This window comes from Leptosomus discolor, chromosome 8, assembly GCF_034619465.1.
Source record: "Leptosomus discolor isolate bLepDis1 chromosome 8, bLepDis1.hap2, whole genome shotgun sequence".
Lineage (NCBI taxonomy): Eukaryota > Metazoa > Chordata > Aves > Leptosomiformes > Leptosomidae > Leptosomus > Leptosomus discolor.
Genome location: NC_141398.1, coordinates 50,035,761 through 50,062,400, shown reverse-complemented (window position 1 = coordinate 50,062,400; position 26,640 = coordinate 50,035,761). Strand labels below are relative to the sequence as shown.

The 26,640-nt window shown below is 40.7% G+C and overlaps 2 protein-coding genes across 4 annotated transcripts in view; one reads left to right on the top strand and one right to left on the bottom strand.

Moving 5' to 3' along the window:
• Window positions 1-1,908: 1,908 nt before the first annotated feature.
• GPATCH1 (G-patch domain containing 1) lies at window positions 1,909-17,555 on the bottom strand. 3 transcript variants are annotated; one of them, XM_086469115.1, is made up of 20 exons: window positions 17,472-17,555; window positions 16,253-16,387; window positions 15,898-15,983; window positions 15,293-15,453; window positions 14,849-14,946; window positions 14,601-14,659; window positions 14,009-14,254; window positions 12,981-13,128; window positions 12,148-12,227; window positions 10,913-11,117; window positions 10,019-10,306; window positions 7,975-8,156; window positions 7,561-7,688; window positions 7,140-7,273; window positions 6,642-6,815; window positions 5,747-5,947; window positions 4,583-4,693; window positions 3,994-4,118; window positions 3,410-3,555; window positions 1,909-2,228 (listed from the first exon to the last, which is right to left on the bottom strand). In XM_086469115.1, the coding sequence occupies exons 1-20, from the start codon at window positions 17,548-17,550 to the stop codon at window positions 2,207-2,209; spliced, it is 2,808 nt and encodes a 935-aa protein (XP_086325241.1). In that variant the 5' UTR covers window positions 17,551-17,555; the 3' UTR covers window positions 1,909-2,206. The 3 variants fall into 3 exon arrangements, with proteins under 3 accessions (XP_086325241.1, XP_086325239.1, XP_086325240.1); XM_086469113.1 differs by having other exon boundaries at window positions 5,747-5,951; window positions 6,646-6,815; XM_086469114.1 differs by having other exon boundaries at window positions 5,747-5,951; window positions 6,646-6,815; window positions 7,975-8,153.
• A 7,120-nt stretch (window positions 17,556-24,675) lies between these two features.
• The window catches only part of RHPN2 (rhophilin Rho GTPase binding protein 2), a 29,003-nt gene continuing 27,038 nt past the window's right edge, over window positions 24,676-26,640 (top strand). The window contains exon 1 of the mRNA XM_086469223.1: window positions 24,676-24,744. Coding sequence (XP_086325349.1) covers window positions 24,676-24,744 — 69 coding nt within the window. The remainder of the gene's footprint in view (window positions 24,745-26,640) is intronic.

Below are 26,640 nucleotides of genomic sequence, written 5' to 3'. Positions count from 1 at the left end.
GAGCGCTCTGATTCAGCGTATGCTACATACGCTTAGAAGACTCACACTTTAATGTCAAAGAATGTGCTTGAAGTATGAAAGTTCTACTATTTATCTGTGACTGCAAAAACATTTACAGTTGCTATTTTTAAGCTTTAGTACAACATCTTCAGAAAGCTCCTCAATGCTTCATGCCTGTATAACATTCCGTTTGATTTCAGCTTTAAGATTTTTTTTTTTAATTTGTTCTTGTTATGTTTATAACATACCTCAGCTTCACTGTTCTATCATAAGAGCATGAGGCTTTTTGTGTCTTCAAAGCAAAAATGGCACAAGCTCACAGTATCACTATGTCCTCTCAGAATTTTAAATAGGATCTATAAAGGAACAGAGCAAAGTTTAGGAATATTTTTCCTTGAAATTATTTTTGACAGCTTAGTCCACGAGGGGGAGCATGAAAGCAAGAACCGGTGGGGAGTATTTTTTAAGTTCCACTTTTCTGAAACGAGTTCACATCCTTTCCTTGGTACTAGCTTGGCGCAAATTTACCAAATCGGGTTGAGAAAGAACGGCTGATGCATCTCGATTTTATTTTTATTTTTTCTGGAGGCGAAGGAGGTTTGGTTTCCCAATTCTTCTTCCTCTCATTAAAAGTAATATTTATCTTTAAATCTCATGAAGTCTCTCTCAAGGCTTTCCAACACTTGCTTACTTGGTTCTGGCCCACCAAAGGGCAGCGCAGCAAGCTCTTAGACCTCACATTTTAGCCCAGACCGTTTCAAGTTTTGTCGATGGTATTTTGAAAAGGTTTTCCTTCAGTCGTTTGTGAGGTTGCTCGTGAACGTCCAGCATGTTTGTGCGAGCAAAGCTGACAGGAAAATCAGCTGCCACGAGTACTAACCACCCTTGCAGCGACAGCGAGCTCCTCCACCCTCAGCTCCCAGTGCCCGCCACTGCCCCAGGCCGCGCCGCCCTCCCCGCCCGGCCTACCTGCGCCATCGCCTCACGGCCGCCCCAGCGACCCTCTGCCGCGGAGGGCGCCGCCCGCAGGGCCGAGGGGAGCCCGCGGCTGCTCCCCGCGGCTGTCCCCCGCCGCCACGGGCCCCGCGGAGGGGCGCGGGCAGGAGCTCCCGCGGCCGCGCTGCTGCCCCCACCGGACGCCTTCGGAGCGCCGCGAGGGGCCGAGCGCCGAGCAGGTGCCGCGCAGCGCAGCGGGCAGGTCCCGTTCGTCCTGCCCCGGCGGCAGCCCCAAGGCCTGTCCCTTCCTCCCCTGCCAGCGCACAGGTTCTCTTGCGGCCCGTGCACTGAAGAACCGCACGGCTTGAGTGTCAGCACGCGGCGTGACGGCACTTTGCCCTCGTCAAGAGCTGTCACAGCGCTGTGGAGACTGACCGGTAGGTCAGAGCAGGCCGCAGAGCGCTGCCAGCTGCAGCCGTGAGCTTCGGTTGAGCCTTCTGTTGGTGCTGTTCTTCTGGTTTCACGGTGCACCCGGGAAGAGAAGTTCTGGGGGTCTATTTTAACAGCCCCATCATTCCAAAAGCAGTTCAGTAGTATTTCATAGTTTATATTAAAATAATTCTACAAGATGATAATTGCTTTTTAAATGTGAAACAAAAGTGGTATAAACAGTTTTCATTGTAACTACATAAAATATGGCACATTGTAATTACAGTATATTAGCCTTAATTTCTCTCAAAATGACAGTTTGTTGGTTTAGATCTGCTATGGTAAATGCTATATAGAATTTGGATATGTGAAAATAACTCCGAGTACAGCCAGACACTGCAGTGAAATTCTGCATTAGACTCATTAAAAATACCTGCACCCAATACAATTTTTACATTACTTCTTAACTTCCCAACTTAATTCAGACTGAAACTTACTCTCCAGCATTTTAGAGGTCCTAGACAATGATTTACCATACAAAAATGATTTGCAATACTCAAGTTTATTAAAATACCTTGTTTCATGTTAATTAAAACAGATCCTGCAGTATTTCAGATTATGTATGCTGCCCAGAAAGGGGTCTTTTCAACATTCCACAATCCATACATTTTGAACATCTGAAGCATCACAAAATAAACATATGCACATTTACTTTCAAACAAATTCAATATGAATACAGTATCTACAGTGCTTCAAAGTATACATAATTGATCTACCATCATAGAGGAGATCAAAAATTTGAGCTCAAGTCACATAGCAGTGAAGAAAGCAAGCTACCTCTTCAATACTGAAGTTGTTTTAATCTAAAAGGGAGAAAGAAAAAAAGGAAGTCAGACTGAACAGTACCATGCAACATTAAGAACATAATTCCTTGAGCAGTTTCTTAAACCTTTGTTAGAGAGATCTGAGTTATACAAGATAACATTTTCTTGGTGACGTAGAGACATGCAAATACAAAGACCTCCAAAATAACTGCTTGTACAAAGACGTGTAACTATTTTGTATAAAATGCATAAAAACATATTGTAGCTATTTAGAAATCAAAAGAGAAGCAGTTTGGGTTTTCAACAAGAAAAGACCAACGCATAACTGAAGCTCAGTTCCAAAGGAATGGAAGGCAGAGCCCTTTCGAATGCCAGCCTTTCCACTGGTACATGCCCACTCCACTAAACACCCAGACCCCCACCATTTTGCTGTTAGGATGGGGGTATTTCAACAAACACCTTAAGACTGCTCCTTCAGCTCGTAAGAGACACTGGACAGAAGCCAATGCAGTGACTGTTCCACATAGGATGCACCATGAACAGCAGACAGTTAGTTCTGTTTGTACTTTACTTCAAGGGTGTGAGCAAAATGACATTGCAAATTGTTCTTTTTCAATTTCCCCATTTCTGTTGGCACTACGTTCCAGTCTCTAGTTTATAAAAATGTAACAGCACAGTCTAAATTTAGCAGGCATGTACACGACTCAAGCATTGTTCTGCTTGCTTCACTGCTCCTTGCTCAAGCACAGAATTATCCTAAGCATCAATGCCACACAAGGGATCTATTTGAATCAGATCTTTTCGATAATTACCAACAGGAGCAGACTCAAAACATTGAGGCAAAGTTGCTTCCAATGCTTCCAAGAGGAGACAAAGTAACAGAAATACCCATCACCATCTGCACTTGTTCAACATCTAATTCCCATTCAAAATACCTTCCAAAAATATCAGTCATCTTTAACTATAACCCCCATTAACTAGCAGAGTTGTGTTTAGTGTCCTTTACCTTAAGAGGCTTCTATCCTAAAATTAATTACCCTTTAGATTAAGAAGCCTAATATTTGTAATCTTTCCTTACTTTATTAAAAAAACTGAGCAGTATTTTATATGCATAAAGAGACTGGCTGATCCATATTTGCTGCAAATATGTTCACTACAATGACAACTCAACTGAGGTTTTCCTTATTCAAAATCTGCAACTGTTTAGGTAAACCACTTACCTTCTTAGAAGTTCTTTGGGTGACAAGCCTGTGGCATCTACATCACTAAGGCTGTCACTACTATCTGCAGTGTCTGAGCTACTGTCTTTTTCTGATTTTTTATTCTTGTGTTTTCCTTTGGTTTTCTGTTTCTTATGTTTCTTTTTCTGTAAAAAGAAGAATAACAATCCCTTATTTCATTGTGAAAGACTTGGGTTCAGATGATTTCTGTGTAGACTCCAAGTCTTAGAACACTTAAGAGTGACTCTTTTCTGCTACTCAGACTGAGCTAAAAATTATATATACCAGAATCACCTGTTTCATCCCAAGCACTCAATTCTTCCTAAAATAGAAATTTCATTATTATTTCTATTATATGCAGTTCCCAGAATATGCCTAACTTCTTCAGCATATAATACTAAACTACTCACAACATTGTACCTATAGTAACATGGTATATATGGAAAAAGCAGCACCCTAGCTGGATAATTTTCTGTTCTGAAGCTCAGGTTTCAGGACACCTGAGAAAGTCTGTTGTCTTGAATAATAAAAAATTTTGACTGGCAGATCAAAGAATCAATAAACTGTTTATTTAAATTAAATACCTTTTCCTTTTTGTGTTTGTGTTCTCTCTTAGTCTTGTGTTTATCTCTGTTCTTCCTATGTTTTTCTTTCCTACTAGGCCCAGGAAAACTTGCTGGTACCACTGATTCTTGTTGCCAAGTAGAGCCTAAAGTGCAAAGCAAATGCAGAAACAAAAAAGGTAATTTTATTATTAAATTCTATATGACTTTTAATCTAACAGGATATTAAAAAAAAAATCCACACAACAAATAACTAAGCTTTCCAATGAGAATGAAATGTCTAAAACTCCTAACTGCAACCTTCCTTCTGTAATTAAATGCCACTGCAATCTGTTATTAAAAGAAACTTCAAGTCTGTTCCTATGTTTTCACTACAATTTTTTACCACTGCCTCTATTATGCCACAACAAAACTGGTACACAAGCAAAGAGGTTCCTACTAGTGGATCACAGCACGGTAACAGAACATTTGCCAATGCCAGTTTGACATAACACAGGCATTTAAGAGGTAAAGCGCCTATTCACAAATGTTTTTTTAAAAAGAAATATCATGTATCTTACATACAACTTCCATGTGCAGAATTTATACACTAGAAGTCTACAGAACCTACCAGAAGAAAAAGCTGGAGGCAACTTTGGTCCAAATTCCTCTGCTGCATCCAGTTCCTGCTTTGAAGTAGGCAACAAAGAAATGGCAGGATCAGTTGTAGCAGCCACATTCTCTGTGAAAAAACAAACAACTTACTTGACAAGAAAATAAGGTAACACTTTTTTCCAAGTGCTGAAGAAGGCTTTCTAAAAACCTCTAAGAAAGCAAACTGATCAGCATTCTATGTCTCTGCGGACTGCTTTGGCCACCTGGATAGCTGACATTCTGAAACATGTCACCACACTGTTTTGTTCTGGGATTTATTTTTGTTCTTTTTAATCAAAATTGACCTTTTACACTATACAATTACTAATTAAATTAATAACACTGCATGTGTTTGCTTTCATTTAGTAACACAGTACTGCTTCTCCATTACTTAGAATGAATAAAAGACTCCACAAGAGGTATAAAGTTAATAACCACTAAAACTTAGATGTTAAAGCTGTGACAGTAAGTGGACAAAGTATTTCGATGTAAGCTAAGTTTACTGTACACTTTGTTAATTTAATGATACCCTGAAAACATGGGAACTTTTTACAGCTTGCTTATTAGATTTTACTAAGAAGTAGAGTAAAAGATTGGTCTTCTCCCTCTCTTGTGGGAGTATTCTGGCAACTTTTATAACTAGAATACAAACAAAATGCAACTTTTTGGTGTCTTAGTAAAATTATTTCAACATTGTATTTTACTGGAAAGTCAGTATTTAGCAAGTGAATTTATCAAATAAATGCAAGTTATTTATTATTTCTGAATTTGGCAGATATCCACCACATAACCGATAATTTATCAATCTTACAATTTATCAGAGGAATAAAAGTTTCCCTGTATTTCTCAGTGACATAGGCTCTAAATTGCACATTTTGTTCCCCCTCACTTTTTAACAAGCATATTCCATAGGGCAGTTTGCTTGCAAAACCGTCACAAGACACATGGCAACGTCAATAACACTATAACATGCAAGGCCTTATTCAGTGCTGTATTATTCACATTTTCTACACGCCCAGCTCTACCAATGCCAGATGATCTGCACAACAGCATAGCACTGTCCTAGCATTCCTGGAGTATTTGATTCATAAATGACGCTTTTACAAAGTGTTTATAAAAACGAACATCCATTAAGTACTACCTTGTACATTAGACGAAGAACTGTCTGGTAAATCAACTTGCTTGGTGGTTTCTGAATCTATTACTGAAGTAGCTGGTTGCTGTTCTTCTTCACTCTCTTCTTCAGAGGAAGATGATTTTTCATCTGAGGAACTCACAAAGATGGCTTTAAATAGGTCCATGGATGGTCTGCTTTCTTCTTCCTGATCCTTATCTTCATTAGCTACCTGCAAAACAGCATCATAACAAACTGTATTTAAACATTAAAGAAACTAACAACCTCTCTCTGACAACTAATAACTTCAAACATGCAGAGATGTATTTACAAAACACTCAAATATCACAATAGCTGTGAAATACACAACCTTACGATTGTGGTCCAAAATAGTAAAACTCCGAAATGCTGCTAAACTATAAGCCAACACCCTGTAAAGGGTAGTGCAATTTGTTCTACACAGACAGTTGAAAACAGATCCCCAGATATTATAAATTTTAATTCATTAATTCAAACTTCAGTTATACACTACTAAATTTAAGCAAAAGGAAAACATTACCTTTCTCCCCAAAGTATTCACCCTCCTCCATTCAAAGCAGAAATAAATGTATTCTATACCTGTGAGCAAAGTGGGTGTAAAGGACTCAATTTAACTCCCAGACTGCTGAGCTACATTTTTTCTTCTCTTAAGCTGCTACTTCAAGTATAGTCATACTTGATGTCCTTGTATGCGGTAAATGTTTTACATCTCAGAGTTATAACCTCAAAATTCTTTGAAGTACAATCTCATGTTTTTGCTTATCCTGAGTTGGCTCTTCTGTAAACTGATCTCTATTAAATCAATTTATATATTACCCAACCTTGTTTCAGGGTTGTGAAGGCTTACAGCTGTTCCCCTTTCAGTTCAAACATTGTTGTAAACTCACCTCAGTTGGAAGAGTTTCACTAGGCCCAGTTCCACATTCTTCTGTTGCTGGCACTGGTGGCTCCTGCTGAGTATCAGCTTTTGATCTAGCAAGGCTAATGAATTCACTAATAGAATCTTTCTTTTCCTTCTCTTTATCTGACACATCCCATCTTGAAGGTTTCTTTGGTTCTAAAAACATCCCAAACATTCAAATCAGTTGCCTGCATTTTAGGGACTACTTGATTTTAAATTACTCTGTTTCTTCAACATAGTTTGACATTTTATAAGTCTTTCTAATGAATATCTGACCTATAAAGGTCTTCTAGGTAGAATAAATTAGCATATCATCACTGACTTCAGTTTTTATGTCACTGCATTTATTTTCGATTTCTTTGAGGTTTTTTAATTAAAAAAAAATAAAGTCAGGTGGATAAGTTCTCTATGACAGAGATACGCTTTTTCTATATTATTATCTCATTTATAACTAAATGAATAAAGTAACAACAAACTTACTGTTGAGACTGTTGCTTTGCTGGATTTTTTCATTTGTTGCTTGAGTTACAGATGTGGTGGGCTCAGGCAGAGTTAAGAAATTAAACACAGAATATTTGTCTCGTTTCACTTTTGGTAACCCAACAATGGAAGAACTAGAGGGAAATAAAAATGTTTGTTGATTATTGTTTTCATAAGGAAAAGGCCTCAAATTATATACTAAAAGCTGAAACACCTACAGTAGTCCTTAAAACGCAAACTATTTTGTCAGAGGTCTCCATGTTTAATGAGGCAAATAAAAATATTAGGCAGTTCTATATTACATGTATCATGGCACAAAAAAAACCCCAAACAACAAAACATCAAGCCAGATTTTCTGCAAGCAAATAAAAACCTCAGAATTTTCAAAAAGTATTAAAGATACCAGTATCAATCATCTTACTCAGGATATGGATCAGGAACATTAAATCTTTTACACAACAGCTTTTCAGGATGCCATTCAAACTTGTCTCTTGTGAGTTTGCCAAACATCTTCATCTTCACAGCAGTTTCCTTATCATCAATATCATTCTGAAAAAGTCAAACATTTATAGCTGCTAAATAAGTAACAACTTACTGAATTCACTATTACTATTGTAAGACTTAAGAACTGGACAGAAATATATATATTTAAGTGTAGTTTAACAAATCACTGCTTTGTATGCAGTGAGTGTTTTCAGAAGTCTGCTAAACAGAAGGGCAACAAAACATTGACATTATATCTACAAAAGAGTTTTAAAGAAAAAGAATTTTGAATGTCAGGGTTAAGGCAGCAACTGCAGCTCCAATGTACTAAAAGACTGTGAACAGCGTATACCTCTTGGTCCCGAGGAACCTCGACTTTGTCAACATCATCTTCATATTTGGCCCGGGTAAACCTGGATGACAGTGTTGAATTTGAGGATCTGTAGAACATTGCTGCACGGAAGAACTCTTCTTGTTCTCTTCCTCGCTCCCATTCTGTCATACTCGGATCTAAATAATGCTCCAACGCATCTACTATAGAAAAAGAAATGCTTAGCAGAGATTACAGCTTACTTAGGTCTGACACTCTACAAACGAAAAATAAGATGATAAACAAACATCCTTGCAAGTATTTAGTGAATATTTAGTTTAAGGATAGAAATAACCTCAACTGTGTTATTCCTTGACAAGCAGAGGTGGTTTTTCAAAATAGCGAGAATGACAGCATTTGCCAAATGCAAGACAGGTATTTTAAATAATTTCACCTGTAATGCTGACTCCTTACTCACTGACCTCTAAGGAATGTTCAAAATACTTAATGTATTCAATAAGCGTTTAAAATAAAGAGTATAATCGAAAGTTTTATCAAATAACTAAAACACAGAACAAAAGAGGTAACCAGTGAGTAAGCCTGGCCAGGCTTTGTACCTTCAAGGGGTTTTCTGGTATATAAAGCACCCACTGATAAATACAGAATTTGGACACAGGCTTTCGTAAAAAATACAGACCCTGTTTAAAGCAATGGGTTCACATTTGCTCCCAGAAGTAACAGGAAATAATTCCAGCCAAGCAAAGACATATAAAGACTTATAAACAGACTCTTAATCATTCAAGTTATGTAAACATTTCTGCATTTTCATCATTAGGACTAAGGAGGCACTTACAGTCATAAGAGGATACTTAATTTTACATAGCGAAAAACCTAGTCCTGAACAGAGGAACTATGGGTTCAGAGCTCAAGCAGCCTGTCCCGATGCAGTAAGAGGCTACTGACCAGGAAATATTTTTTTTATACCGTGAAAAGGATTATTTTAAAAAATCCTAAAAATAACAAAACCAAGTTCTCTACCTGACGCTATACCCTTTCCTCTGCAAAACTCTGCTGGTGCCCTTCTTCTTCTTTCCCAATAGTGCCTTTGGACCTTAAAAATTCAAAAATGAGCCAATCCTTTTTTTTTTTTTTTTATTTAAGACAATCTAGATTCACCTGCTGCTGCTGATCTCACTAGATCAGATTTCAGCTTTTTAAGCCTTACAGAAAAATCACTGGGGAACTCACCACAAGGCATCCTAAGTACCTGGTTTAACATAAGATACATCACAGTATCACTTAATAGCAAAAACCTAAACAAACGGAAGGAAACTGAAAGAGCACGAAAAGAGCAGATGAAGGGGGTTGAGTTTTTTTGGGTTTCAGTAGGAGCTCTGCGTGTATGCTCTGATTTTACAGCCACAATTTTTTCCTGAGAAGAACATAAGTAACAGTGGCAGTTTGAGCATCCAAAGGACACTGATATGAGCTTTGACAAGCGTGAACTACTTTGTTCACTTTGGAGTCCTCATCTCCTCTGAGAGTGCAGGGTATGGGTTTTCTTTTGATTTTTCCCGTCTTATGTGGGAAAACGCAAACAACTGCCGTTCTACTGCGACACAGTAATCTTTCTCCCTCTATAGGATCTGTTGGGTTTACTCCTCAAAGAGAAACAAACCAAATGAAAATGCTTGTTCCATGCATAGTTTATGGTACTGGCCAAAGCTGGAGTCTACTTTGGCAAATGAAAGAAGGGAAACCCAGAAATACAGGCAATTAAGTAGAATATCCTGGAGAACTTCACTTCTGCTACAGCATGAAAGTATGAAATGTAATGCCTAAAATCAATTGCTGATATTTAAATTACTGAGCTGTTTTCCTGAAGTCAACACAATTAAATATCAGTAAACATTTATTTTAATATTGGCCCTAAAAAGAAGTAGAGGAAGAAATGCTGTGGAATTCAGGAAGAGAACCCATAGTGAACATAAAATGCAACAGGACAAAAAAAAAAAAGGGGGGGAAAGAAAAAAAAATATTTTTCCAGAAAAAAATTTAAAATATCAGGGGTAATCTCTTCAGTTACCTTTTTCTCCTTGTTTAAGACTTTTCACAAAACTTTCATATCTTCTTTGTTTTTCTGGATATCTTGCAAATGGTTTGAAGTCACTAGAACCAGCATTTGCTAACTGGCCCCCCAACAACATTTGCCATTTGTGAGAAGCATCATCTGGGGAGGCTGGCTGGAATCTGCTATTTCGTGGCTGCTGAGGCAACATTTTTGCTTTCATTTGTTGTTCAGATGCTTGTTTCACTTCTTTGAGTCTTTCTCTATCTTTCTCAGACAAATACTCCAAAACAGAAGGAGCTGGACCTAAAACAAAAGCAGTAAGAGATAAACAGAAATGAAAAATTACTACAACTATTTCTGCCATTTTAGTGGAAGTGAAGAGCCTACCACTATGCATATATATTCAGAGAAAATGCTCTTAAGCATCAATAAGCAGTATAACAGCAAAGATAACAGATAAAAAATCGGCAACTATTGCATCTCTATGCTATTTACCACATATTTACGTATTATCTTGTAAACTTTACTATTGCAGATACAAATGTGAACTCCATTTACAAATTACCTTTTCAGTGACTTTGCGTGTACTTCATTGAAATCTCATTTTACAGGAAAAAACAACCCTCAGAGCCTACTATGTTTCAAACTCATAGTAAGGCCACAAAACCAGACAGAAAACCAAATCAACACAACAAACCACAATCTCACACTTTCCATCTTTAAAAGATTTACATAAATTAAAACAGCTGGCAGATTCATCTGTTGAATCAAGGTATTCTAGCTAATCCAACTAGATATAATATTTTTATATTCTAAAATAGTGTTCAAGGCTAGACCAAACTTTTACTGTTGTATAAACAAACAGGAGACTTGAAACACAAGCAAAGGTGTGATCACATACATCAATACCTTTTAGACCAGTCTCTCCTAGTCGTTCCCTCCTCTGAGACGCATTCAAAGTATGCCTGCTCTGTGGTGGCGTATTGCTCTCAAGTTTTCCAGTCGATTCCTCTAATGCTTTCCGTAAATGGCAGTTTTCATTCCCAGCTGCTATCACAGGTCGAAAGTAATGGACTGGTCTGTAATTTCGCGGCAGGTCAGGTGGTGGATAAATCTTGGCAGGGGGGATGACAAAACAAAAATCTACTAAGACACAACTTTGTATTTAACACTTAGAAACGTGTTTCAGAAAAAGACACCTCAATCTAAAAATTCCTCAATTTACATCTTAGCAGTAGAAACAGGTATTACAAGCTACTGATTCTTTTGGACCCAGTCAGTAAGTCATATCATAATACAAACTTCGGGGACAAAATGTTATATTGTTAACATGTAACAATTACGAAAAATAGAAGAACATGCACATCAAGCTGCGGCAAAATTAACAAGAGTCTTAATATGCATCACTTTTATTCAAGAAAATGCTCTTGGTATTGCTTAAGAATTACATCTTTTTAAAATGGAAATTGCATCATTTAATCAATTAGGACTATTAAGTACTTCTGTGCTTACTGTATTTTAATGTCTTTTGAAGTTCTTTTTTCCCCCCCACATTCTTCATTCAAGCTGGTACTTCAAAGGTTATCCCTGTGCCTCCTATGCAATGCAATTTTACATACCACACAAATGTTCCTCCTTTTTCTTCACCACAAAGAGGACCATGTCACATAATTCTGTGGTCATTCTAATTTATGCCATAAATTATGCATACCTGAGAACAGGGCTAACAAATTAACATGTCACCAACTTAGTCAAATGGATGAAGCATGGGGCCTGATTTTTTACAGAAAACTGAATGTTACATCTAAAATATCTAGAAACAAAAGATGTACATTTTTTCCTTTCAAAGTTAAATCAAACCTTTCCTCCAACTTTATACCAAGTAACAGTGGATGCTGTGGAAGGCACTTGTTCAAAGCCAGTGCATAGGCAAAGTTTAAATTCATCCAGGAGTCTGACAAATTTTAGGTTTGTATTGAATAGCCTCCAATGCTATGATTTTGCTCATTCAGCAATCTTCATTGCTGACCAGAACTTTGATTTCTAAGAACATAAAAAACACTGAGCAACACTGAAGTCCATACAGCTCAATGTGTCAATTTGCTGATGTTGGTCTTAATACAAAAATATTAGTACCTACTTACCTTGCTTGGAGTTGATGGTTTTGATGCCAAGGAAAAACCATCCAAGACTTTGCCTATATATTTCATTTCTCTTTCAGACCCTACAAAATAACCATGGTGTTGGTCAATATTTAAAATATGGTTGGTAAAAAGCATTTTTCCTGAATATCTTCCATTGTTCAATGTATTTTACGAAGCATAATTGTTGTTCTTTGCCTTCACTGCCTTTCATTTAAAATTCAGTGTTCTGAATCTGGATTAGCATTATACAGCCAAAAAACTACTACCAGAGAGATTGCTGAAAGATGAGCATGGCTAATAGTGAGGCAACAGTGTCACTACTGTGCATAGGTAACATCACGAGTGCAATTGTATACAACGAACATCAACTGGTACTCTAGAAATCACGATGGTATTTCATGCACTTAAAAGCTGCACTAAAAATAAAGTGTAATAAGATAAAATTTACAGGTGTTATTTGAAAACACATAAGTGTATCTAAAAAAAAAAATTATCTTCTCAAGTATTGGGTCATATTTTGTAGCCGTGACTTACAATCATTTGTTTCCTTCAGTGGATTGAATGCTGGATCTCACAAAACAGCACACATTGCCCTTTTTAAAAATATATTTCAAGTGTTTAATCTACATTAGGACTAGTGGAGGACTTTGGAAATTATTTCCAGATTTGGACACTTCAATACAGAAGGAAGACTAGAAGAAGTTTCAGATAACAGGGCTAGAAGATACCAGTCCACTAAAAATTAAAGTATTTGGAAAACAGAGTAAAAAAATGTAACTTTTTTTCCTAAATACAAATTACACTGGCTCTTTAGATAGAACTACAGTTCTTACTTTTCTTGGATTTATACTGCTTAGGTGCTGTCCAGCCATATAAGCCATCTCCAGGTTCCTCATCTTTTAGAACTGTGTCGTATTTTGACAGGGTTTCGGTGGCATAAATATCATCATCTTCCTCCTCTAAAGCGCCTACACCAAAGGCCTAAAATACATTTTAAATAAAAATAATGTGAATTCAAATGTGTAAAAATAATACTTTTAAGTCACATGTTAGAACACATCTACATGCACATCTATCCAACTATAATATGTCCAGTATACATATAGATACTGAGAAAAATTTACAGCTTCACAAGAAAAAAAAAAGTGCTACCAATTAGTAAAAATAAAAACCAACCAACCAACCCATCCCCCACAACCTAAAAAAAACCAACCCAAACACACAACCACCCTCCCACCCTAAAAACCACCCTCACCAAACACAAAAGCAAACATATTCCACCCCCCCCGGCAGGGAGAGACAGCAAGCTGGGTCTGTACAGGAGGAGGACAGCAGCCTAATTCCACAGAGTAACATTTGCAGTCTAAGGGCGGGTCAAGTTCTCAAAAGGAAAAAAAAAAAGTAAGTTGGCATGAAAATTAAACAAGTATAATTCCCAGAAATATACACTGGCAGCGCTTCTATGTAAGAACTACAAATACCATGGAGGGAAGCAAAACCTCTCTAGCTGACAGATTCAAAGTTACTGAAAGTAAAATTAACAAAAAAATGTAAAATAAACCTTATTGAATATTAATTTTCTCTACTCAAAGTAACACAAGAATTTTCTCCACCCAACTATTCAGAGTGAGCTATTTTATAGTTCTCTTTTACAACATCAGTAATTGAAGGCATTTAAGGGTTCTAAGGATTTGCCAACATCTTCGCGTTAAGTAAAAACCCCAAAAATCCTGTTCTCAAACTACACTTAAGACTTCTTACAATAACACTACAACGATTAGGTGCCTTCTACAGAAGAAAAAACAAAATTTGTTTAGATTTTACTGCACTAATAATAAAATTCACTAAAAAATGTCCTTACCTGACCAGTAATACCTAGTTTTCTTCCTTTACTGTGTCTCAGATCACCAAGTAAATTTCTTGTGTCTTCAGAACCACCTGCGAAAAGATTCAGGTGTTCTTTTCCGGATACACCAAACAAAGCTTGTGAGGGGTCCAAACCCTTATAGCCAAGTCCGTGGACATTCTCTTTTGGAGTCAAATCTACAGGCATTACATCTTTTGGTGCAAACGTCACATTCTCTGGCTGGTATTCATCTTCTTCATCCTTGTACAAAACAGAAGTATATAGCAGCAAATATGACTACAAGTTTTGTATGTTGAGCTTCTACAACATTTAGTTAACATGAGACCAGGCAAGTTCGCATTTCCTAACTTACATATGAAAATATACATGAACTACACCTGCTTAGGTAGGAAAAAGGATAAATTTAGTTACCTTAAAACATTTCTTCTCAATAAGCATAATAATTACTTATGAATAATTTTAACAAAACTTGGAACTGCATGTTAAAATACTGTTTAGAGCCATCAAAGAGGTTTCGGGGTTTTTTTTAAATGTGTTGGCACACATTCTTACATGAGTCAACAAACAACTTTTGTCTGTTCAATACCTCAGAACCCTCAGACAGTCCAGGTGGTAATGCACAACCATATACTTTCACTGCAGGGTCTGTAAGAGATGCAATAGCAAGACATTTTTATTAATATCTTTATTTTAATAAGAATATTACAATTCTTTATTAATTTTCTCTAAGATTAAAGAAAAGACCAAATAAAAGGAGGTTTTAAAATGAGCCTTCTGAGCAGTCTATGATTGCTAACTCTCTATTAATGAGTTCAGGAACTTCACTGAACTTACCAGGTTTCTGTCTGCGTGGCTTTCTTTTGACTCGCGGTCCAATTCCTTGTCCTTCTTTCCAGCCCATTTTTCGTAACAGTTCAACTCCAACTGTTATTCTAAAAAGAGAACAAAAAGAAAAAAACCCTACATCTTCACATCTTTAATATGTATTGAGAAATAACATAGGTACATATCATTAAAAATTACGGTTTTATACCCCACTTCAAAATCAAATGTGAAGGCATCAATATTTGCACATATACTACATCCCAGTTTGTAAATGTTTACCTGGTACAAGTCTGCACATACAAAGCAAAAACCCATGTGGAGGCCACTTAGGAAGTGTAACACTGCAGATCTTCCACTCTCTTTCATGGATTACTGTGGCCAAACTTTTCTAACCAATACAACACTTCTAACTGACAGGAACTGTTAGGTTAAATTTTATTTACGTTTACATACTTTGATGGTCCTATTAAATCATCAAATGCAGTGGTTCCTGGAATGGCAGCAACGACTCCGGCAATCTGTCTAGCTTTCTCTTTTATTTTGTCTTTAGCTTTGGATGCAAAATCATCTGTGGTTGTAATATCTTTTGGTGCTATCCCAAATTCACTAAGGTCCTGGAAAATACAGACAAAATGGAAAAAAACAGATTAAAACCGTTTCCCTCAAATTCTTCCTTACTGAAATGGTAAAGGAAAGAAAATGGGATATGACCGGCATATTGGCTAAATTTTTCAAGCCATTTATACAGTTGCTTTTTCAGTAACTTGCATGGTCATATTTTAAACAGCTTAAAGTTATTTGTATTTTCTGATAGAGAAAGAAAAGGGTTAAGTTCTGTTTGGTTTTCTTTTAAATATTGAGATTACAGGATCTTACTAAGTGAATCTACAAAACATGCTACAGAACCTAGCAGTATAACACTGTATACAAGAAGTAATTTTAAAGTTACTTCCATTTTTGCTATTTAAGTTCTTTATAAGATTCCATTGCCTGAAAAATGCATGACCTGCTGTCATGGCAACTACTTCCAAAAGATTTGTATTCTTTTCTAAATTTACCTCTTCATCCATGAAGTCTTCTGGTCCAAGAACGGTTCTGTCTGCTCTCTTCTGCCGTGACGATACAAAAGCTGAAGGAGTCCATCCTTTAAAGACAATAAATATGGAAGCAAGGTACCGTAAATCACAACATAATATCTGAAAGCAATTCAAACACTTCAACCTTTCGGATACATCTATAAAACTGCAGTCCAAAAACTCAAGGAAAAATAACTTCAACAACACTGTTTCAACTATTTACAGCATAACGAACAGCAGAAAAAAAAATACTTAATGTTAGTGAAAACAAATTAACTATCATTAAATTATGGTAATCAATTAATCCTTCCCAGAAAACAAACAAAAAACATCTAACCTTCCTTTGTTCCAACAGTGTTAAAGTAACCAGCTGAGAAACCACCAGTGAACGCTCCATGGAAACGCTGATATCGTCCCTTTGCATCTTTAACAGTCTGTTCTTGAAGAGGAACTGGCTTTTTAATTCGTTCACCTACAATCAAATAAAACAGAAACTAAGTCACAGCACTGCATAAAGAATGTCCTCTCCACTTGCTCCAGACACCATTTCGTCCTTGCAATTAAGAACTGGGTCAAGTAGTAGCCACCCTGAAGTGGAAAGCACCACCCAGTTTACATTTATTCCCATTCTACTTTAAACATTTGTATACATTGTTGATGTACACTGCTAAAGTAAAAGCATGATAAGTTCAAGTAGAAAACCAAAACTCTAACGAGTTCCAAAACCATTTTTTTCTCTGTGAAAGGACACTTCTAGTTGTTCAAAGAGTCCTGACAGGACTTCATCACTTAACTGTCTTGAGAAACACACCACATCAGAAGTGTCCAAAACTGAAACGAAACACAAAAGCTATCGACTTTGACATAAGCATTTGCACCTTTTAAACAATATTTATACAAACTAAGTGCCACAGACTCAGGAGTTGCTGCTGTGCACAAGGCCTTGGACAACGCCGAGTCTCTCTCAGGAACACAAGTGTAGGATGTTCACGTTAGTATAATTGCATAGGCTTGAGCTGTTATATTTGAACTCTACTTTTTTTTTTTTTTTTTTTTTTTTTTTTGGTGAGGCTTGGGGAAACAACAGAAGGACAGGCCCCCAGCTCCAGCCAGAGCAGTGCCGACAGAAACCCTGCGGTACCCCCGGCCCACACCCGCATGCAGGAAAGCCGGGGCAGTGCCGAGAAGACCTTTTCACCCTCCCGTCGCGGGAAGCCTGCCTTGCCTTCCCTTCCCAGGCTGTCCTACCCCGCGGCCCCTCGCCCGCACCTCTCTCGCAGGCCAGCACGGCTGCCCAGGCAGCCCCACGCCCCACGGCAGCAGGGGAAGGGGGAGGCAGGTCTCCGCTGGGCCCACACCCCACGGCTTTCCCGGAGTGAAGACCGTAAGGAGGCGGACAGCAGCCCCGGACCGGAGCGGGCGGGCCCTGCGGGACGCTCCGGCTCCAGGGCCTGACGCCGGGCTGCCTCCCGGCCCGCGCTGCTCCCCAGCGCCCGCTGCAACGCACAGAGGGAGGTGTCGCGGAGGAGGAGGCGAGCTCCCTGGGGGTCCCTTACCCTCCTGCAGGGGCTGCAGCGCGGTCCCATAGCTCGCCAGATCCTCCTCCTCGCTGTCACTGGACTCCACCGCCGCCATCTTGCCGCGACGGTGGCTCGCGCAGGACAAAGCTGCGTCACGTGAGGGAGGCGGAGCGCCACCGCCCGCGCGGGGCGGAGGGAGGGGAGCGCGGGCCGCCCCGCCCCGCCCCGCCGCGGCGTCCGCGCCCCTCAGGGCCCGGGGCGGTGGCGGGCGCCCCTCTCGGTCCCCGCGGCGGGGGGCGTTTCCTGCGGGGAGCTGCGGGCCCGGCCGGGCCGTGACCGTGACCCTCCCGCTCACAAGCCCAGCGTTTTCGGGGACGGGAACGCTGCGGAGAAAGGTGGGAAGTGCTGCCGCGTGCCGCTCCAGATCCGTGGTCCGAATCATGTTTGGTGTCGTTAAAAAACAGTAACGCTGGAAAACGGCCTCCATCAGCTCCTTCGAAAGGCCTAATGCGCCGGACCAGGCCCACTCGCAAAACACCTCGGGAGCGAGGGCTAGGAAAAGGACAGCAAAACTCTGGGAAACGGGTTTTATTTAATTCAAGGTGTAAAGCAAACTCCACCTTGCATCAATAGAATCATAGAACAGTTTTGGTTGGAAGAGACCTTCAAGATCATCGAGTCCAACCTTTGTCCTAGCTTTACCAACACCACTAAACCACATCCCTCAGTACAACATCTACCCGTCTCTTAAACACCTCCAGGAGTGGCGACTCCACCACCCCCCTGGGCAGGCTGTTCCAATGCCTGACAACCCTTTGAGTAAAGAAACTCTTCCTGATATCCAGCCTGAACCTCCCCTGGTGCAGCTTAAGGCCCTTTCCTCTTGTTCTAGCGCTGGTTACTAGGGAGAACAGACTAAGCCTCGCCTCGCTACAACTTCCTTTCAGGTAGTTGTAGAGAGCAATAAGGTCTCCCTTCGGCCTCTCCCTTATGAACAAGGGAGGTGTGGATTTAATTTATCCATGTGAACAAAGGAGGCGTGGATTTAATTGAATTGCAGGCTTTAGCAGATACACGGCAAAATTTGGTTAGCCACATTGTTTTACGAGCTATTAACTCGTAAATAGTAAAAAAAGTGCACAGGAGTTAGTGCAGAAGTCTTTGCATTCAAACCTTTAGCAAAAGAGCTTTATCCCTCTACATTTTCAGGTATCTCTGCACCTCTTTGGGGAATCTCATTATCATGAGAAATCTTACTGAATATATTTTGTTCAATAGGCCACATAAGAATCAGTAAGTATTCACCAGTAAGATCCATGTGTTCAAAATTTGAATTTTAATTTTGTGGCTTTCCACAGTGTTACCCATGAGAAACTCGTTATGTCAATTTTGATTAATTTGATTTCTCAAGGATACATTTTTCCTTAATACACAGATTCACTACAAGCACAATATATTACAAATGTAACAACAAAAAAAACCCCGACATTTATATGTTATAAATTTAACCCCAAACCACTGCAAACCCAAACAAAAAAAAACCCACTTAATTTTGCGCTGAAGATAGATTCTATGGATCCACAACTTGTGTAAACAAGTATCACCAGTTTCTTTAAATACTTGAAAATAAATCACAACACAGTCCTGAGAGATTCCTGCCGTTAACAGATAAGACTTCTGCACTTTTAGTGACTCATTCTCTAATCCAGTGTTTGTGTATGTTTGTATGCATAGAACTGGTTTCTTTCAAAGTGAAACTACCTGAGTTTCATGTGGTTTCAGGTTTCCATAGAAAGTATTTACACAGCTCCATGCAAATAGGGAGTACTCTGTTTAATTTAGGTCTCTAATTCACTTGAAAACAATGTAGTAGAAGCCACAGACATTTATCTACATGCATTATCTTTTCTCATCATTATAATTAGTAAGCAGTTAGCTAGAACATATCGTGGCAAAATTATTTGTTAGCACAGCTGGTGTTTCTCTTTGTTAAGGAAATAATTGTTCCTGAATAGCCAATTCTATCTGACTTTGATTTAACACACAGGCTTAAATAAACCTTTTTTGCACAATGGTAACAGAAAATCTTCTGAGTGTCTTTTCCGCTATTTTCAAAGAGCTGAGGTAACCAAATATTGAAGTGTTTTTCCCTTTAAGTCTTTTATCAGATTAGAATTACTTCTGCATCCCAGTGGTATCTCCTTCATGGTAAACTGTCTCCTGTTTACAATTGCTAAACCAGGTGACAATTGCTATTTGCAGCTGTTTAACAAGACAGTAATTCCAGAGTCTTTTGATAATTGTAAGGAAACTGAAATATTAGTGGTCTGGATAGCTTACATTTAAATTAAATTTTTACCGTCATTTGGCTGGTGAAAAAAAAAAAAGAAAAATCAACTTTTTTGAATGAAAGCTGAAATACTTGCCAGCACATATAAGGCAGAAATTGAGCCCATAAGCCATAGATGGACTTCAGGCTTTAGCTTTCTCATACATTTTCAACATCTGTTTTTTAATTAGTGCATCAAGAAGGTCGACCATGAAAGTGTCTTCCTACATCTTTTGTTATATTCTTTAAAACTAGTTCTTCAAATAGAGAACTTAAAACTAATCAACTAGAAGTTATGCGAGTCACTGGAACTTCAGACTAAAAGCAGCATAATTGATATATAAAAGAAGGAAGCAAAATTTTGACTCATTTACAGGGGTGTTAAAAACATGTTAAAGAAAAAAAGAAAGCATAAGAACAGGAAGTATAAAAATACCGTATTAAACACACTACTTTTTTATTTTTCAAAACTCAGCAAAAGGAGACAAGCAGCTTGACTTCACCAACTCTGCCTGATCTTGCTTTCAATGGGAACATTCCCCCCAATACTCTTCCTGCCAACACATGGCTACTGTATCAGTTGAAGAAACAGACAAGTGAAATGCAGACCCCGAGGCATTGTTTTAGCTTTTACAAAGTGCTAATTTTCATATTTAAAAACAACGAAGAATTAAAAACAAAAAAAAAGAGAGAGAACAAATATTGTCCTTAAGTACACAGATTTTTATCTAAAGGCAAAGCATTATCTGGGAAAAGTGGTGATGATTTTACCAGTGTTTGGCCTTACATACTTCCCACTGAGACTGCAATGTCTTGTTTCCAATATGATCTGACAGCAGAATAGGCAAAGCCTATTAGCTGTTCAATAGTAAATGGGATTTTTGTTTCAGAGAAGATAAAGCTGCAGTTACCTCGTGCCTCACAGTTAACCTGAAGAAGCAGCAGTGACACTTATGGCAAATCATACCATGGCCACCCAAAGCCCCTGTACTGAGTCTGTGTACCATTTCGATACCACTTTGCTATCACTCAGTAAATTTCTTGGTAAGGAAACCTTCTACTGGCACTTCTTAGTTGCAGTTCCTGTCTGGTCACTTTTCAATTCATCTGCCACAAAACACAGAACTTCTTTTGCTTCTGAGAATACCTTCCCATTCTTTACTCTCAAACTTTTCTAACTTGAAAATCTCCTACATCTTGTAAACTTATAACAGTCACAAAGCAGATTCACGTCACTGTTGTTACTGTGCCTCCATGCCCGGCATGCCCGGTTTCTGCCATTCTCAAACTCCTTTTTTTTATTTTTCCCCTAATTACATATTTTGAAAGGGGGGGGGGAATATCAACCTATGATCCCTTTTCCTCTCTCCTCACCTAAAACTTCTCTACAGTAGCTAGACATTTGCTCATTAGGAACTGCAATCTTCAGAAATAAAGGATGATCCTAACTTGACCAACTTGCTGCAGTTGAATTCATTGACTGTAAAGTTACAGGCTGTCAGGGTTACTGACAAAATCTTTTTGTCTTTCCAGCAGAACAGATTTTAATATTCAAAGCCACTAACAAAAGGAGGAGAAATAGGTAACCACGGGTCAGGTTCAGAATTCAAGAATCTACCTTGAGAAACAGCAGGAGTTGATGCATACTTCTCCCTTCACGCAGTATAATTCTAATGTGCTTTTGCTGATAAGTCTCTCTGTCTCTCTGGGACAAAAGCTGTCTTTGAGGCCCCCGTTTACTGTCCTGTAGCCGCAAGGTCTGTAAAATCACAAAAAAGAACCATTCTCTTTCCAGAGTGCAGTACCTGTCCTCACTAAGTCAAACCAGATTTCCCAGCAGGAAATTAATTTCCCAAACTGAGACCATTTCCTAGTGGCCAAAGCGAAGACTAAAGATGGAACTTCATATATTCACGTATTTTGTCAAGATGGGGGAGGAGGAGAAGGACAAGATTAACGGAGCAAGTGGAGTGATACAAACATAACAGACGTACAGCACATAATGTGTACAGGTAAATATACATCATATTACTATCATGTGTCTGGGGTAAGGCTATCCAAATTCTGGTAAGAACCTTTACTATTGTGGGACAGCATTTGGGACAACTCAAGCTCTGCCATTCTGTGCCTGTGGTCAGCGTGGTCATTGTTGAGATCACCTGGCTGGTTTATCTGTGAAGATGCACAAAGCCAGATAGTGCCAAGTTCTGTGAAACAAAGAGAGCAATTTGATGCAGAGATAAGATTCCTTGATTTCAATTTCAATACTTCAGGCACAATACACTGATCTTCTTTGGATGCGAATTCTTAAGCATTTGATGCTTTCTCAGAGATAGTGCCATGTCCACTGCACCAGATCACTGAATTTAATGTTACGTATCAACCAAACATCTGCATCTATATGCTTTTTCTGAATGCATGTGTTCCGGATTCCTAGCCTGTTATTACTCAATCTTTACAACGCAGTAAACGAAACCTTCTGATTAATATAAACTGAGAAAGTCTGCGGTATGAACCCACCTCTATTTAGGAATTCTAATAGCAATCAAAAAGCTACTGGATACAAGATGTTTAACCAACTGTTGAGAAGAGCAGGGACGTGGTTTTTTGAGGGTAAATCAGGTTTTGGAATGTTCTAAGCTGCAATTTACATTCCAGGGTCAGGGAGTGCTCCTACCCAGTCATTACCCAGCTCAGCCACAGCTACTGAGACCATACAATCAACCCGTGCCTTTTGCAAAGAAGCATATTCACCGTATGCAGACAAAATTTACAGTGACTTACTTAAGAAATATGATATCAGTCCTAATGCAGCCATGATGAAGTACCCCTTATCCAAGTGAAGGGAAGACACCGTCTAATCTGGCAGTTGTGAGGGTGTTTGGTGAAATACCCAGGACACTAAAGATGGGGGAGGAAGCCTGTAAAAGCTGTCTTGGACCCTCCTGAATTTGCTGTAGAAATTCGCTGTGTATAGTACCACTGACTTTGTCTTACACAAAGAATCCACCAGCAACGAAGGAAGGCTGCATTTTGTCACCAAGATGTGTTAGAAGTTATCTTTGGTATCGTAGTGCGCAGAAACTTCTGCAAATCTGTGTTTTACACGTAACCATGATAACAGTCGCTCATTCTGTTGTTAACCGTCTGAACCTTTGGCCTGGCTGCAAACTCCTAAGACTTTATTTGGAGTAACAGCTGTAGCCTTTCAATGACATCAGTTTTCAATAAATCCAGTGAAAGCAGTGCAGACCCCCAAGATGGTCACGTTAACACTATTTTAATCGCCAGGTTGTATCAGCATGGCCTATGCTGGCAAACTACTCATTTACTCTCATTTATATTAACTCCAGTGCAATACATATAAATCAGTTTGAGTTTCACACTGATTTGCAAGATTTACATTTTAAAATCCTTTCCAATTTGGCAGGTAAGTAGATTTAATTTGAAACATTTTTTACACCCTCTAAATAGAAATTGGAGCAACTTATTTCATCTGTTTCTATTTAACATATAATTTGATACATTCATCCAGTATCTTTAGCATTATTGAAAAAAGAAAAAGGAAAGAGTACTGGGGTATAAGTGAACAAGATTCAGCTGACTTCAAGAGAAACAGCAGCAGATCTTTGGATCACAATTTCTGACTTGCTGACTCCAGTCAACAAGCAGTAGACACACAGGTTAACTGGACTGCTCTGCATAACTCTCTAGAGACAGCGGTGTTTTCAAAGAAAGTTCCAGTTAAGGATGTAATTCCAAAGATATTTTTCCTTTGATAAAGAAACATTGTCTCTGCAGATTTTTTCCTGACAAAACTACACCATACTTCTAAGACAGATGAAGAGAAAAGAAGTGGGGGGAAGACAAGTTTGGTAACACCGATTTAAGTATTTTGCTATATTTCATCTTTAAATGCTACGTGCCTGCGTAACTCTGTAGGTTAGGCCTGGCTAGTAACAGGAACCAATATTAGCAATTTCCTTACACGAGCGTCCAATAACAACATTTGTGAAACTGGTTACACGAGGGAGTATTTCAAAGACGGGAGGTTTTCAGTGCAAATGCTGATTTTTGCAGCGCTGAGGTTGATCTCACAGCAGTCTGCCGGAGCCGGGGGCAGCCCTGCCTTCACCGAGGTTCTGTTGCCCTTATCAGGGGCCAGGGCCGGAGCCCCTCCAGCTCCCCGGGCTCTGGGATCTCTCCCGGACTCCTGCCCCCCCCGCCCCAATGAGGGTGCGGAGCTCGGGCCTCCCCTGGCCGGCCCACACGCACCCCAAAGCCCACCGCTGGGGGCGATGCCGCCGTGCGGGCCCTGAGCACCGCCGCGGTAATCCTCGCCGCTGCGAGGGGCGCCCCCAGCTCTGGGAGCCCCGCTTTCGCAGGAACGAGGCCACGCTGAGGGACCGCCGCCCGCGGGAAACCTTATCTCCCCGCGGAGGGCACCGGGCCCGGGGAAAACTGGCAGCGACCCCACGGTGCCGGGGGGGCCGTCGCCAGGCTCGGCGGCAGGGGGAGGCGCTGGGGAAGAGGCAGGAGGCGAGCGGTCCCTTCGGGGCGGCCAGCCAGGCTCCGCCACGCTTCAGCGGAGCGCGCAGCACAGCCGGAGGGCCGGGGAGGAGCGGGATGAGCCGCCGCCGCGCAGCGGGGCGCCGGGCCCCGCTTGCCGTCAGTCACAGCCACCGCCTGTCCCCGGACGAGGGGCACCTCACGCGGCCCGCGAGGACCTCGCCGGGGCCCCCCTCCAGCGCGGGCAAGGCGGCAGAGGGGCAGCGCTGTGGGGCGGGACAGCTCCTCCCCGCCACCACCGGAGGCGGAGCCGGGCGGCGCCGTGGGGCAGCGCCGACATTTCCCGCAGGGTCGCGGCTCCTCGCAGCAGCGGTAGCGGAGGGACGGCTATCTCTCCCGGAGATGACAGACGCCCTGCCGCCCCGCGGCTGCCAGGCGGCGGAGCCGGCGGAGGACGGCTACTTTCGAAAGGTGGGGAGGCGCGGCGGCCGGCTCGGGGCCGGGGGACTGTGCGCCCGGGGGCACTTCGGGTGTGGCGGTCCCCTGCCCGCCGCTGGCGGGCTGCCTTCTCCTGGCGGAGCGGCGTGAGCTCCGTCCCTCGGCAGCGGGGAGCTGCCCCTGGGGCAGGGCAGAGAGCCGAGATGGGGACCTCGGCTCTGGCTGAGCGCGTCTGCCTGGCCGGGGAGCGCCCGGCGCGGGGTGCGCGCTGGGCTGGCGGCGGCACGGGCGGGGCGCTCCGCGGGGTGCCGGGCCCGGACCACCGCCGGCGCTACCCTCCGCTGTCCCTGGGCCAGGCTTCACCTTGCCGGACGGGAGCACTCATACCTCTACAAAATGAGTGAAATTCCACCTACTTTTTGGGGATTTTTTTTTTCCTTCTTGCGCTCTTTCCTGTTCGCTCCTCGCTGCCTCTCCTCGCTCGCTCTCTAGTAAATTACCTTGTGTACCTGTAAGAAAGTTTACTGGAATAAGGCAGTGAGGCTAACAGACTCCTTAGGAAGTTTTTAATGAACATCTGCCATAATTACTTTTCAGACTGAGTGGGCGGCTTATGCCATAACCTGCACCTGAGCGCCTTCTGCACAACAGTAATTATAGCTAAGTATCGCCTGTAATGCAGCCCTCTGGGCTTCTGTGAACTTCACCGGAGGTAAAGGGCACTAAGTGCCGTTTTCGGGGAGCTTTGATTCAGCCTTCCCTCGCTGTTTTTAGTTTCTCCGCGCCTATACCTTTTGTTGATGGGCTTCAAATAGGAGTGTAGGTACATGGAGGTTGTGGTGTAGATTCTGGATCCGAGACCGTGAACTGTTTATTCTATGGAGATAAAAAAAGGCCTCATACATCAGGTTGTTGCTCCTCACCTCTGTACAAAAACATCTCTACGATGCATTTCAGCTTCCACCTGGATTACGCGGCAGGGAGGCACGTATGCTTTGTTCTCTTGCCCTTTTTACAGGCCGTTTGTGTTTTTTGCCTCCGGTATTTACCAAGCTCGTAAGCCTGCAGGAGCTTAAGCAACAATATTGCCCTTTAGCAGAGGAACTGTTTGCAGCTGAAAAGAGTGAAGTTTCACCTGTGCCAGCCATGCTGCAACGAATCAGTACTGCTGTGTAGATAACTAGACAGACCAAAACAAAACTCTTACCAGATCTTGTCTGGTTTCTTCATTTGAGTAACACTACTATAATATTTGGTGAGTAATCACTTCTTTCTTAGTAGTCCATACCAGGAAATCATGAAGTGTGGCAAAGTTGTAATTATTTAGAGTTTTCACAGCTATGTTTTCTATAGTATGGAATGCTCAGAGGCTGCCTTGAGGCATGTTAGTAAAAAAGTTGACTTTTCATGAACTCGTTAAGTTCGATAAATCAACTCTTCCACCTATTTGTTTTTACTTACGAGAGACTAACTGAAGTTTAATAGCCAAGTCGTGCTTCCTGAGTCATAGGAGGAGTATATCATTTGAATTCAGATGTGTTAAAGGACTGAGTTTATTTTCAGTTACATTGCTGCATGTTAGGAATAAGTTCACTGAATTAGATCAGTATAAGCTCCATATCCTGGAAAGGAATGAAGGTTTTGCCATATATGAAAATACTGTAAGATCAGTTTTATACCTAATCATGAGCATCTTTCCCACTTTTGAATTACTTATGTCTTAAAGGAGTAGAAAATGGGTATGAGTCTGATACTAAATAAATCTGGGTGAGCTAGTGTTGCAGTGGAACATTCTTGAATACCTGTGTTCCCTCAGATCTCTCAAGAGTTCATCCATCTCAAAGTGTCTTTATTATAGAAAGTTGTAAACTTCAGATCAGGCTAGATGCTCAAAGCCTTCCATCCCTAAAAGTTACACGTAAGCAGGAA